Source organism: Podarcis cretensis (assembly GCF_951804945.1).
Source record: "Podarcis cretensis genome assembly, chromosome: 2".
Classification (NCBI taxonomy): Eukaryota; Metazoa; Chordata; class Lepidosauria; order Squamata; family Lacertidae; genus Podarcis; species Podarcis cretensis.
Window position 1 is genome coordinate 4,436,272 of NC_137171.1, and position 14,460 is coordinate 4,450,731.

The 14,460-nt window shown below is 46.5% G+C and overlaps 2 protein-coding genes across 11 annotated transcripts in view; one reads left to right on the forward strand and one right to left on the reverse strand.

Moving 5' to 3' along the window:
• Nucleotides 1-9,989, forward strand: part of NXPH4 (neurexophilin 4) — a 456,035-nt gene extending 446,046 nt beyond the window's left edge. Inside the window, exon 3 of the mRNA XM_079967112.1 lies at nt 9,772-9,989. The gene's annotated coding sequence lies outside the window, so the exon portion shown is untranslated. The remainder of the gene's footprint in view (nt 1-9,771) is intronic.
• R3HDM2 (R3H domain containing 2) overlaps nt 1-14,460 on the reverse strand; it is a gene marked incomplete at its 3' end in the record, with an annotated part of 134,764 nt that overhangs the window by 8,921 nt on the left and 111,383 nt on the right. For 5 of the 10 annotated variants that reach the window (XM_079967080.1, XM_079967078.1, XM_079967082.1 and 2 more), the window contains 4 exons: nt 6,961-7,203; nt 5,497-5,623; nt 4,144-4,379; nt 1,985-2,139 (listed from right to left, as the gene is read on the reverse strand). In XM_079967080.1, the coding sequence (XP_079823206.1) occupies nt 1,985-2,139; nt 4,144-4,379; nt 5,497-5,623; nt 6,961-7,203 (761 nt within the window). Of the gene's footprint in view, nt 1-1,984; nt 2,143-4,143; nt 4,380-5,496; nt 5,624-6,960; nt 7,204-14,460 lie in introns of all 10 variants that reach the window. The other 5 variants (XM_079967079.1, XM_079967081.1, XM_079967075.1 and 2 more) reach the window with 1 other exon arrangement.

Genomic DNA, 14,460 nt, shown 5'->3' on the forward strand with positions numbered 1-14,460 from the left:
CAAAGAATCAGAGTTGGAAGAGATCCTGAGGATCATGTAGCCCATCCCTGGGATTACTCTAATCCAAAGGGATGCAGGTGGGGCTGTGGTCTAAACAACTGAGTCTCTTGGGCTTGCTTTCGTGCAGGAAAGCACTGCCTGCACCAGTGTCAATAACCTCCACCATTTGCCAAGACCACATCTCTAACCCCCACTGCAGGGGAGATGGAGCAGAGTTGCATAGAGACCAGCTGGGCTTGCAAAAGAGGGACAGAGGACTCAGCTTTGCTAGCCTGGAGAAGCAGAGCACTCTGTCCCCAATCTGCCAGGCCAACTGGCTTCCACACTCTCCATGTAGGAAGTGGCTTCATTCCACCTCTGGTTGGCATGGAAGCCAAATCAGGTTGATCAAAGCAGAGTGCTCTTTCCCTGCTTCACTGGTTCCATCGCTCGCATTTATGGAATTCCTGGTCATCAGTGGCAACCAGGAGAGTGATTAAATAGTAGATTGATTTTTGTCCTCTCTGAGAGAGGTATACTTATATAAAATTAGAAAGGGCAGCCAGAGAGGCTTGTAGACCATACATGAAAAGGGTATTGGCTCTTATGACTCCCTTCAATCATCATCTAATTTTGTGCAAGTAGGCAAATCTTTCCTTAAGAATGATTGTCATCTTGAGAGAACATCACATATTGTTGCCAGTAACTCCTATTTCTCATTTCTGTTTCCTACGGCAGAAACTGGGAAAGCCAAACAGTGACCCCTATTAGCAATTCACTGGGGTTTTCATGGCTTTGAGATGGTGATGGGGAAGCCAGTTATGGATCTGGAAAGCAACCCTGTTGATCTCTTGGAAGAGGTTCTTTCACACTGGATGCCCAACTTCACAGACTGCTTTTGTTGCTGCACATTTTTATTGTGCTTTTATTGTTGCTTTGTACTGCATTTTTAAACTACTGTGATTATTATAATCTTAACAAAAAGGTGATATACACATCCACGCCCACACACCCCAGACCTATTCTGGTTCCCTTTTATCTATTTTCTTAAATTTCTATGCCTACCAACTTTGCCAAGGAACCCTCAAGGTAGCGTAAAATAAAAAGCAAACCGTATAAACTAGTCAACTCCTTAATTTTGGTTAAACAAATCCATAAAACCGATTTCTGCAAACACAATTTCAAAACCAGACTCAAGAAACATACAAAGGGCAGAATGTAATGTAGTGCTAAGGAGATGTCCCATTAGTGCAAGCATTTCTGCTTTCCTGACAAAATGGTGTCACCTTTTCTCCCCATGTGAACTGCTCTGGGGATTCTCCTAAAAAGGTAAAGGTACCCCTGCCCGTATGGGCCAGTCTTGACAGACTCTGGGGTTGTGCGCCCATCTCACTTAAGAGGCCAGGGGCCAGCGCTGTCCGGAGACACTTCCGGGTCACGTGGCCAGCGTGACATCGCTGCTCTGGCGAGCCAGAGCCGCACACGGAAATGCCGTTTACCTTCCCGCTGGTAAGCGGTCCCTATTTATCTACTTGCACCTGGAGGTGCTTTCGAACTGCTAGGTTGGCAGGCGCTGGGACCGAGCAGCGGGAGCGCACCCCGCAGCAGGGATTCGAACCGCTGACCTTTCGATCGGCAAGTCCTAGGCGCTGAGGCTTTAACCCACAGCGCCACCTGCGTCCCTGGGGATTCTCCTAGCCCTCCATAATAGATTGGGGGGGGGGGAAGTGCTGGGGGGCATGGGAAAAAGAGATGGGGAAGTCCCACTGCACTGGCAGGAGTCCTTGCTCTGACTTCCACTAGCAGAACAGGTTAGTTGCATGCAGTCCAAGGAACTCAAATAATTCCTCCTTCCTTCCACCAAAAGCCTGTGATGACCAAGATAAGTTTTGGTTCTGAAAACCCATCAAGGAAGGAACCCTGCAGACCTATTGAAAAGGGGAGTTCCAAAGAGAACCTATGAAGGCTCTGCTCCACTATACAGGGCTTTGGCTCAAGCTCTTACCTGGTGCCATTCTGCTGGGCTGGCGGGATAACACTGTAATAAACTGGCATCCCCCCAGCTTGTAGTCCTCCTTGTACAGACTGATTTGCTGGCATCAGCACAGGCTGCTGAAAGGGCTGTTGGACCACGCCCTGAGACTCATTAGCCACTGGAACCTGCTGGTGGGGGGCAGAGGGAGAGTAAAGGAAGAGAACCTATTAAACAGGGGGAAATACAACAACATACGGTAGTTTAAGGGGGCACTGAATGCAGAAAACAACAGTGGAGGAACAGTGGGACACCTCCTCCAAGATCTGGTCTTTAAATGAAAAGTAAGTGCCTACGTCTCCTGCTCTTTGCTTCCAACACTTTGTGAACTCCAGGGCTTTGCTTTCACTTCACTTCACTTCTATTTCACTTTATTTATTTTAGTCCAGGACAAAAGCCTGAATACAAGGTGCATATGGTAGTAACTGAAAAAGGAAAACTAAACATATGTCTCTGACTTGTTGTCCTTGTTGCATAGTAAGATACATATGAATCCCAGCAATTGTTATATCTTGACAAGGTACACCTAACACAGGAATGGCAGTGAAAAGTTGATGTAATTTGAACTGCTGGAACACACTCACTAGATAGCTAGTCACTTTAAAATAGGCTGTTGTGCTAAAACACTTTTGTACTGCATGGAACACATGATCAAATAAGGCAGGAGTGGTGAACCTGTGGCCATCCAGATGTTGTCTCACTCCAGCTCCCATCAGGGACAGTGGAATCTGGAGCCCAGCAACTCCTGGAGGCTGACCTCTGAGAGAAAGCTTCTTTTGCATCTTTTATGTGGTTCAAACAAACAAATGAATTGAACCATTGCTGCATTTATAATTTCTGGTCATGTAATAAGGATTTTTAGAATTCCCATTCTACAGTAGATTTTAGATAAGCCTTTAGCACTTTTACAGATAAAGGGCAGAGTTCCTAGGGACATTGATGAAATTTGCACAATTCTTCCTTCACAGCAAGTGTACTCAAAAAAAGGCATTCCAAGCTGAAAAGTGTGTGGTTGTTTTTCAGGTACACCCCAGCCGGGCACTTCATCCACAACCCAGAAAACTGCACAACTGACTTCAAGGAGCCCTTAGGGCTTTCTACATCTCAAGCCCTCTCCCCTGCCCAATAAAATTAGGCACGGTCAATTGCTGAGGTGTTTGTAATATGGTGGTTTGTAAATGTGGGTCAGAAGTACAGACCTTTCAATGTGTGCTATGTAGGCTTCAGGAATGAGCCCTGTAAGTTTTCCCACATTCGGTGCAACTCCTACCATACTGTTACTACTAATCACCTTGTGGCTTTGAAAAAGCTTCCCAGAATAGGCATGGCACTGGGGGCTTCCAGGGGGGAAAAGGGTGTGATGGAATACAAAACACTCATTTATACAGGCCTTTGGAAATGGACTTAGGGAGTTCAACTGTCTCAATTAGGTTGTCACAGTTTACTTTCAACATCAGCAGCAACCTGTGGTTGCTATCTGCAGTTTCTGGATCTGTAAAACAGTTCCGATCTGTTTCTAGGTTGCTGTTGACCTGTTATGATTAACAGAGGCTGTTGCCAAAACAGCAATCCTGCATCAAGTTTGCTTTCTCCCCCTATTTAATGTGCAGCAAAACATGCCCATCCCCTGATGTCATTAAGTTATACATTTCTTCATTCCATCTCACATTTGGGGCCTACAATGGCAGCGGATGCACAACACAGAGATGCCGGATGAACCCAGAAACATAGCAAGCTGCCTTATGCTGAGTCCGACCATCTATCCACCTGGCTCAACAATGTTGACATTGACTGGCAGCAGCTCTCTGGGCTCTTGACAGTGGGCATTTGCAGCCCTTACAGGAGATACTGGGGATTGAACCTGGGACTTATTGTAGGCAGAACCACGGCTCTACAATAAAAGAGGGGGAAATGCAAAAACTAGAGATCGTGCTGCTGTTTTAGTGCCACAATCAGTCCTTCTGTAAGTCACATACTTTGAGTTGCACCTACGCCGTTGAAGAGCATGGGACAGCTTTCTAAACTATCACAGGGATCAAAAGATTGCATGAATTCATTTCTGACTTACCAAATTGCCACTTCCAAAGTCCCTTACCCTCACCATATTTCTTCTTTCTTTTATTGCCACTCACTTGATATGAAGGCAGTGAAGTGTACTGGGTCATCAGGCCTTGCATCTGACTGCCCATATTTCCTCGCTGGTTGCTAAGGAGGCTCTGGCTCTGAGACTGCTGCACACCCATCATGCTTTGCATCTGGCCACCCATGTTGCTGCGCTGGTTGCTGAGGAGGCTCTGGCCCTGTGACTGTTGCATTCCTATCATACCTTGGTACGTCTGCTGCTGGCTGGACATGATTGGCTGTAAACCTGCATGGGAGCAAGAGGCTGAAGGTTAATACTTTATACCAGTGGGATCTGCCTGTCTCCTCCAGCATTACGTGGTCACTAAAGCATGCTCAATCCTCATTGGCCTGTTTTTTTTGTTTTTTAAGGAGAGGAGCCGTCCCCTCGGTTTCCCCCCTAAATATTTTTCCTACTTCTTCAAACTTGGCAATTGCCTCCTCCTTTGCATCTCAGTGGTCTCACTTTGGTTAAACAGCCATCATATTTAAGCACTTTAGGTGGCCAACAGTATATATGACTGGTGTCCCAGGAGGACCCCTTCATTACCCTTCATATGCATCTCTTGTGTATGCGCACGCATGCAGGTGGTGCTGTGGTCCAAACCACCAAGCCTCTTGAGCTTGCCGATCAGAAGGTGGGCAGTTCAAATCCACGCGACGGGGTGAGCTCCCGTTGCTCTATCCCAGCTTCTGCCCACCTATCAATTTGAAAGCATACCAGTGCAAGTAGATAAATAGGTACTGCTGTGGCGGTAAGGTAAACAGTGTTTCCATGTGCTCTGGCACTTGTCATGGTCCTCCGTGTGCCAGTAGCAGTTTAGTCATGCTGGCCAAATGGCTTGGAAACCCCATAGTCGCATTTGACTGGACATAACCATCCAGGGGTCATTTACTTCTATATTATTATTATTCTACCCTTCATTCGAAGATCACAAACGTATGTCATTCACATCTTCCTTGTAGACCAGAGATTCAAATCTCAGAAATATTTAAATGAACGCTTCCTGACAATCAACTCAAGCGTTAGTTGATTAATTCACCAAAGTTTACAGCCCTTCTGTGCACATATGTTTTAGATCAATTATCAGACCCAAACAATCAAATGTATGTAAAATTGAAGGACAGTAATAGCTTCAACTACCTATAACCCAAGGGGACATAGGCCTTACAGCTAGCTACATTCACTCTTGCAAAGATTTTTAATATGCAATGACCTGAGCTCTATAAATAGGCTAACTCCCCCTTGGCTCCAAGAAAGGGCAAGCTGGCTTGGATCTCCCTCACAGCACTAGAGCACTGATCTCCCGCCGCTGCCGCCCCCACTTGTTCCTTCTTGGATGCTGCACGTGCCGCCCCCTTACCAGGTTGCTGCGACTGCTGAGGCAGCTGTTGGCTGCGCTGGGGGCTGTAGGCCACCGGGTGAGAGAGAGGTCGGTATTGCTGGCTAGAGTTTGGGTACTGCCCAGGTGGGTAGTAAGAAACCTGAATCTGTCAGGAGGGGGAAAAAGCAGTCAGTAAATAAGACAAAGGACATAACTGTAGCAGAGCTCTGGGCTTCTGACTGACAAGCCGCTCAAGAGGACACCAGTTGCAGCAAAAGGTTAGCCTCAAGGGGACATCAGCAGGAGACACACGGTCACAAGCACGTGAAGTTCAGACAGACACACAGGAGGAGCCACAAGGAACCAAGGATCCTTGGCGAACCCTCAAAAGAGAAAGCATACAAGCATTTGCAGAATGACAGCCTCTTGCTACACCCCTCAAAACAACAACAGCAACAACAACAACAACAAAAAACCAACCCTCTCACACTTTCCGGGCTTTTCTAACTCAACTGAATACACAGACAGGGAAAAGAAAAACATGGCTTTAACCAACAGAACAAGCAGTCTCTGGAAATTCAATTATTTCATAGTTAGGCAGCATTCAACTTCCATCTTTCATAGTTGGGTAACACCTGTGCAGCTTTGTAGGTGGAGATGGAGTGGAGAGAGTAGGTTCTGCAAGAGCACCACAGGCAATATTTGCAAATGAGGCTGAAAACTCTGCCCAATATTCTGTCCATTTGCATTTCTTACAGCAGAAAGTATTGATCTGATGTTTCCTATTCTAATCCTATTTTCCTCTTCTGATCTGTCCTATTCTAATTAATTCTAGAGGGTTCTGGAAGCTTCTCTGTGTGAAAGAAACAAGCAGAAGGTTCATGATGTTTGGGTTATTACTTCAGAAAAGCTGAGTACAGCTGACTTAAACTGGTTCTGTTATCTCTTCTGTCAAGGTCATGCTGATTATAATAATAAGGCCAGACAGAGCCGGGGTTTCACTTCTTTCTTTCTTTCTTTCTTTCTTTCTTTCTTTCTTTCTTTCTTTCTGGTGTGGTATTCTGTATATAGTGTTAAGGTTTAGTCTTATTATAACTTATTGTAAGTTTAAGTTAAGTCTGCTGCAGCTGGATTTCTTATGGACAGTGCCAATCCTGAATGTATTGGATTTGTGACCGTTTTGCTCATTTGCCTTCAGTAGCAATAAAGCTCTGCTGGATGAAATATAATTGCCTCTGGTCTATTTTTTGGGAATCCTGCAACGTGTTTAAGTTTTTACTCTACACTGGAGTTCTGCTCTGGATCATTATTGAGTAGAATTCCATGACATATACCCCTCAAAGCCTAAGCTAGCTAACTTGACCCAATGCTTAGATACCCTTAATGCTCTGCCCAGCTCAGGTCTACTTGGAATGGTTTTCTGCACCCCTTTTAGCAACTCCTCATCATCATCATTTGATGTTCACTAAGAATCTCTTTCACACTGCACACACTGTCACTTACTTGCTGCGGGGGCTGCATATAGCTCTGGGGCTGCAGAACCTGCTGGGCTGGGGCGGTGTGTCCCGAGGCAGAGTAGGTGGAGGCTGTGATTGGCTGCCCAGGGGAAGCCATGATGAATCCCGTCTGCTGAGGATGCTGAGACATGATTGGCGGCTGGAACATGGATGAGGACGGATCTGGTGCTTCTGTGGAACCCTGGCGGCTGAGGCTGATCTGCCCAAAATGGTTGCTGAGCTCATCAGCCTGTAGCCAGAGGACAAGAGAAGGAAGCACTGAGTAACTGTGACCTCAAGTTGTTCGCATCAGCAGGTACATGGAACCACAACAGCCCTCCCTCTCCTGAATGAAAACAGGATCAAGCAATTAGCACAGTGCCCAGGAAAGGTGTTCTTAGACAGTGTGAATATCAAGAAAAACAACAATGAAAGTGACTATTTGACTTAAAGGCAGATGTGCCAAAGAAACAGCACTTGGAGAATTGGGCAGAAACTCGAGAAGGGTGGGGGAAGAGATTACCCAATGATCCTTCATACCACTTTAGTGCCTCAATGCTTTGTCCCTTCACGACATAGGCCAATGTAAGTGACATAACATTCTGGATAGTTCACTCTACATAGGCAAGTCCCCTTCTCTTTGACTTCTCAAGAACTGCAACCTAACATCTTGTGTAAAATAAACAGGCCAAAATTTGCCTAATTCCTATATCAGTGGGAATGGAGAAGGGGGCTAAGGCAGGGCTGGATTAACCAAAGATGCCAACAAGTAATTTCCCTATACTACGATTGCCATATGTCTGGGTTTTTCTGGACACGTTCTCTTTTTCAGCATTATAATCTCCATCCAGGAGATCTTCGTTGCTCTCTCTGTGTGTGTGTGTGTGTGTGAGAGAGAGAGTGTGTGTTTCCCTCCTCTCCTTTCTTGGTGGGACTCCCGCCAACCTTTGCCCACCTGGCTGCTCCCCATAGTGGAAGGGAAGGAGGATGCCACAGCTCCAAGGGGGAAAGGTGGCAAGTCAGGTGCCGCTAGGGGACTTTCAGCTGCAGGAGGTGGGCAAGGGGCGGCTGAAGCGGACCCACAAGTGGTTGCATCCATTGAAGTAATGGGATCACACCACATGGGTTGGTGATAGGGGGAAGGTGAGGAAGAGGAGGGGGTGGTGAGAGGCTGGACAAATTTGCAGGATGGCATGCAAGCTGGGAGGCAAGAGCAAGAGCACAGTGGGCACTGGGCAAGGCAAGAGCGCAGTGCAGCGAAGTTGCCCGGCTCAGGATGCATTTGGACTGCCAGCTGCTGTGCCAGAGACGTGGGGTCTGGTGAGCAACCCAGAGCTCCCTCTCTGTCGTCCTGCTGCTGCTGCTCAGAAGGGACCCAGTGGGGAAGAAAGGTGCGTGTGGGACCCCCAGCAGGAAGGGAGGCTTCTTTGCTTTTATTTTTTGGTGGGTGAGTGCAGTGGAGACCGAAAATGGCACTGCCCACAGGGGAGGCCTAAGCCAACAAGGGCCTCCCGTTGAGGACGCTACCCTAGCCCTCAGGAATGGCTCTGACCTCCAGACGTAGCAATAATCATCCTCATCCTTATTTTTAAAAATAAATTTTAATTTTAAAAAATCCTCCCCCCCCTTTTTTTGGTTTGTTTAGTCATTTTTCTTTTCTTCCTTTTCTGTGGGGGAGGGAAGAAAATCCCTTTCTTTTAACTATATCTCCCCTTGTATTTCTACTTTACTTTCACTGACATCTCTTAATCATCCCCCCATTTTTATTTTTAACTTTCATTTTGATTTTTTATCAACATTATTAAACATTTCAATACACCTTTTATCCTTTACTGCACACACACACACACACACACACACACACACTAGTACTACTATTTTTCTTCCTCCTCCCCCCCTTCCCCTCCCAGCCCACCTACAAATGTGTCCTGGTAAATGTGCCCTCTTTTTTGCTCTTTGAAATATGGCAAGCCTACTAAGATCTCACATGGATTCCTTTGAGTGTGCTGCCACAGGTGATGAGTCCCCACTTATTACTATGCTACCATGATGCAGGAATCAGCTGCCAATGGCAATTTCCACCTCAAATACATGTAGGCACGTAGGCTTGCCACATGACTGTATAAATGCAATGGATGTGCAATTTCCTCCATGTTATTGCTATTGGAATGGAAACAAGCATTATGTGAAACAAACATACTATTATGCAATAAACCCTAAACAAGTTGTAGTATGGCACCTCTGTTATAAGATCATCATCTAGAACAGGGGCAGGCAATGTGGTGCCCTCCAGATGTTGCTTGAATGCAACGTCCACAATCCCTGACCACTGGGCAATGTAGGCTGGACCCGATGGGGTGTTGCAAACTAATGTCATCTGGGGGGCCAAAGGCTCCCCATTCCTGATCTAGAATATCTCCACTGCTAGACACAGCATGACTCTTCCACTCCAAAAACAAAGTAATCATTTTGACCATCTTGTGACAGAACAACTAGGTTCTCTATCTTGCCACAGTTGGCTCATGACACTTTGCTGCGGTAAAATACAGATGGCATCCCTCTTGCTGCCCACACCCATCCAGTAGCTAACAGGGTATTAGGTGGCATGGTCTGTCCCAGCTTCTGCTAACCTAGCAGTTCAAAATCATACCAGTTCAAGTAGATAAATAGGTACCGCTATGGTGGGAAAGTAAATGGTGTTTCCATGTGCTCTTACACTTGTCACGGTCCTCCGTGTGCCAGTAGCGGTTTATTCATGCTGGCCACATGATGCTGAAAGCTGTCTGTGGACAAACGCCAGCTCCCTCGGCCTGAAAAGCATGAGCACTGCACCCCATAGTTGCCTTTGACTGGACTTAACTGTCCAGGGGTACTTTACCCTTTTACCTTTCAAATAACTAACATAGTCTGGTTCTCTCAGTTTTAAGGCCTGTGTTTTAACTTGGGGATTATGGTGAATTTAAGTTTCCTTGCATATTTATTTTGATTTTGATTTCAGGGTTTGTTTTTTATTTCTATATGAATTGTTTTTATATATCTTTCTTTCTTTTTTTTAAAATAATATTTATTAAAGATTTTCAAATATAACAGAAAAAGAAAAACATCCAAATTTAAAACCTAATTTTCATTGGCATCCTTCCAGGACTTCCCCTCCCCTCCCCCTCTTGTATTCCAATTCTTTCAAATAGATTCAACAAATTCTTACCCCAAATTTTAAAATTATTTATCATTGACCCAATTTAAAAAATATTTTCCCATCCCCTAAAATCGACCTGTTCCCTTCCACGAGTTCCCCTCTTTAATATGCAATACAGATTAAAATAAACAGAAAAATAGAAAAAAGAATAAAATGTAATTTAACACCCTTTGGATTCCAAATTTCCCTCCCCCCTTTCCCGGTTGCGTTCCCAATGTCCGTCAATATCTACTGTCATCCTGGAGCTCCCACATCTAAACCACAGTCCTTCACCAGTCCGCTTTGCCGTCTTTTCACATGTCCAATCTTGGAAGGAGTCTATCTTCCAACTTTGTCCAGTTCTTGTTATTCTTGTTGTTCTCTCTCCTCCTCTTTTTTTTTTCCCCCCTGCTCTCCTGCACAAATGTTCTAATTCCAAAAAGCTTCTAATTCCTCTGCAGAGGCTTTGTTATTCAGGAACAAAACATTACGTCAAGTCCCTTCCATTCTTCAATAGATAAATCTATTGTCTCCTTTAGTGTGTAGACCTCTGTAGACAAAATAGTGTTCCATTTCTGCAGTTTCCCAGGAGATAAAAAGTCCTATTCAAATTCGATGCCAACAATACTTGTAGTGTCCCACAGCTCCTCTAGAGGGATTATAGTAACTCAGTTTCCTTCCTGATCACACCCAACAGTCAAAGTAACTTATTATTCCTTGTTTTAAACAATTTATATCCAATTTGTAACAAATGTGACCAGCAAAGTCCTCGTAACAAAGTTCTCTTTTTGTTCTTCCGCTTTGACAGCTCCTTTGACAGCTGTCAAAACCTCTATTTCTCCTCTCCCGGCGCTCTTACGGATCGCTCCCGGGGTTTCCGGGGGGGGGGGGGTTGCCTTTAATTCACATTCCACTTTTCTCCTCCAGCCCAGTCTTATAATTTTCCATCGCGAAGTTAATAATTTTATCAAAAAAAAGGTTGCACTCGATCTTAGTTGTCAAATCCTTTGCTTTAGCTCCTCTACAACAGGGGGGAGGCTGACTTCCTTTTTGCACCTCCCCCGCTTGCTCCGAATTTAAAAAGAATTTTTCCCCTTTTTTAATCCAAGTTCCAATTACTCACGGGTTATTCTTTTAAAGTCCAAATTTTCAATGGAAGAAGTCAGCGCTCTCCGTCGAATGGCATGCGGCTTCGCTCGGCAGGGGAAGCGGAGGACTCACAGCACCACCACCCCTTGTCACCCGCTCCGCAGCCTTTAAAAAGGCTCCTTCGCGGGTCGGGGGGGGACGCAAACGGTGCCCGCTGAGTCACCATGCCCATGGGTTTCAGCGCCCATGGTTTTTGAGGGTCCCCGCGTCGCCGGCGCGGTAGAACCCAGCCCCTGCCGAGCAGGCTCCCTCCGGAGCTCGGAGGGAGTCCGCCATTCGGCGATGGCGCCAACCCGGAAGTCTTCTGTTTTTTTTTTTTTTTTTTTAATATATCTTTCATGTGAGCTGCCCAGAAAACTTTGGGTTATGGGGCAGCATACAAATGTTAATTTAAAAACTCACTGGAAAATTCTCCTGTGCAAATTGGGTTGAAATGACCAGGAGTTGTGGAAGCGCTCTTCTGCAGCACTTGTTCATTTCAACGAGGCTGAATATGTCAGTGTACTGTGACCAGATCTCCTTCCTGCTGTCCTCAATGGTACCTGAAGTCTGCCTGCCTCTCATAGGAAACTGACTGAACTTTGGCAGAGGTGTATAGCTGTCAAACGTCCCTTATTTGGCAGGAAACTCCCTTATCCCGGCGCCGTGTCCCGCTGCTATCCTGGACTGATGATGTCCCTTAAATTTCCCGGGTTTCAAAGGACGCAGCTCCTTTCCCTCCCTCCCTGCCGGCCAGGGAGGAGGGAGGCTCCAACTGTGTTGCTTGGCTGCCCGGCCTGCCCCCCTCTGGCCTCCTCTCACCAGCCTCGGCCCCGGGAACCCCTCCCCGCTGGGAATGGCAGGAGCCTAGGGCCCTTCCACCACCATCCTCCTTCCAACCGCCGAACTGAGCATCTCTGCCTGGGGCCTCCCCTCTGCCAGTCGCCGCCACTCCCAGTAGGCCGTACTGCAGCTGCACCACCGAAGGACCCGGATGAGATGGGCAACCTGGCATGGTCTATGAATTGCTGAGGAGCCTTGAGAGGAGAGTGAGGGCAACCACAGAGAAAGCAGTTCAGAGAGAGGAGGCAGAGGCGGAGGCGCGGGCAGGTGTTCCAAGGGCTAACCATAGAGGGGGAAAGCGGAGGAAGGACCGTAAGCGCTTCTCCCATAGATTTGTAGTGGTAGACTAGCATAGATGGTCTGATCTGTGGGTTTACTTCGGGCGCTATTCCCCCCCCCTTCCTCCCGCCCCGCCTAATGGAACTGAGAGCTGCAGATGGAGCTCGAGAGAAAGATACAGAACTGCAGCAGCATCTTCGTAGCTTGTACTTCGTTTTGCGTGAAAAGTGGTTGCTGCTTGTAGTTATTTAATTGCAGTGTTTCATTAGCTGGTGTCTTGAGCAGCAACCTCTGGAAACGAAGGGCTAAAAACCAGCGCTGCTCTCCCAAATTATCTGGTCCCTTTAACTTTGTATTTCAGCTCGCTGCCTAAAATCCCTTATTTTGGCTGCTGATCCCTTATTTTCGAGGCTATTGGTCCCTTATTTTCAAATCTGTAAGTTGACAGCTATGCAGAGGTGCATAGAACATAAACCAACCAACCCTTCATTATGTACTTTAAATGCTGAATATTTAAATGGTTAACTCAAGATCAAGAGGCAGAACTGCCGGAGCATCAGTTCCCCAAAGGCAGTCCAGATCATCAATGTGCTGTGGGAAAGGAACAAGAGGAAACAAGGTACACCATAGAAAGACAACTCAAACGCCACACAATCTGGATAGCAGACTTCTCTTCCTCCACCTCAGCTACCACTCTACTGATTGCAGGCTAATCTGGAAATCTTGCCAAACTCATTTCCTCTGCATAATATTCATGCATGCAGGGAAAGTAAGATAGGATGCAGCCTAAGACTCACAGAGCTCAACACTGTTTGGATCAGCTAAATCAGAGGTTTTCAACCTTTTTGAGTCTACGGCTCCCAACTACATTCTTGCTGTGGGGCTCAGGAGCCCATTTATGTCACCCCTTGCCTGCAGAGCTGGCAGCCTCTCACCCTTTTCGAGCACCCTCCCTTGTGGAGTATTCCCTCAGTCTCCTCTCCTCTCCCCTCTCCTTGGGAGTCCTTTGGGCAGCTGCTGATGCTGCCCATGGTCTCTGAGCTGCTCACCCCCACCCCAAAGAGAGGTGTCTCCTCACACTGCCTGACAGGGGCCTGGGACTTGTCTGGCTGGGCTCCCTCGCCCACTTGCTAGCTTACTCCAAGGCCACCTCAGCTCCTGGCAACCAGCACACCCTGGCACCATTGGCCAGTCTGGGCTGCAACAAACAGCTGTGCAAGACTTTGGGAGGCAGAGACGCGGCGGGGCATCAGAGGGAGGGAGGGAAGGAAAGAGGGACAGAGGCCAGTGTTGCCAGCGGCACCCCTGACCATCATTCAAGGCATCCCAGGGAGCCACGGCACACTGATTGAAAACCACTGACCTAAATGTTCTAATCCCACATTTGCCAACTGCCTTATCAGTCAGCTCTGATGACCTGTATGCAGGAATATCATCAGAAAAAGCACTGTGCAAATTGAAGAATCATATAGCAGTGGGCAAAACCAAGTTTATCCAACTGTAACACATTACAGCCATGCCCTCTGGTGGCTGTTACAGCCACATCTCATACAAAACCAGGAAAATGTCCTTTGGTACACATGCCCTGTTAGTTCAATGTGTTTCACCTTCAGCTGGTCTCTCACAAAAGTAATTTGGGTGGCAAAAATTAATTAGTGAACACTTTCATGCAACTGCATTCCAGACAAGTGGAACAGGCCTGCTGACTGAGGAAGACACTTCATTTTCCCATCCACAATAATATTGCTCTTTGCGCAATAGGAAACTGTAACAGGAGCTTTCTTTTAGGAAAGACATCTGGGAGCCATATAAAAACTGAGCAACAATTGTGCATTTGTTGCATTATAAATAAAAAGCCATGAACACACTTGAGAGATGGAAATTCTGTCCTGTTGAAGCAGAGCCCATCATCATCCTATGTAGTAGTTTTTGTGTGTGTATTTGTGTGTGTGTGTGTGTGTGTGTGTGTGTGTGTGTGTGATGTTTTTTATAATGTACCCAAAGCGAACAAGCAGCTAACAAAATCAGCACTGGAATGCAGCACATTCTTTATTATGCCAATGAGAGCGAGAAAGAGAGAGC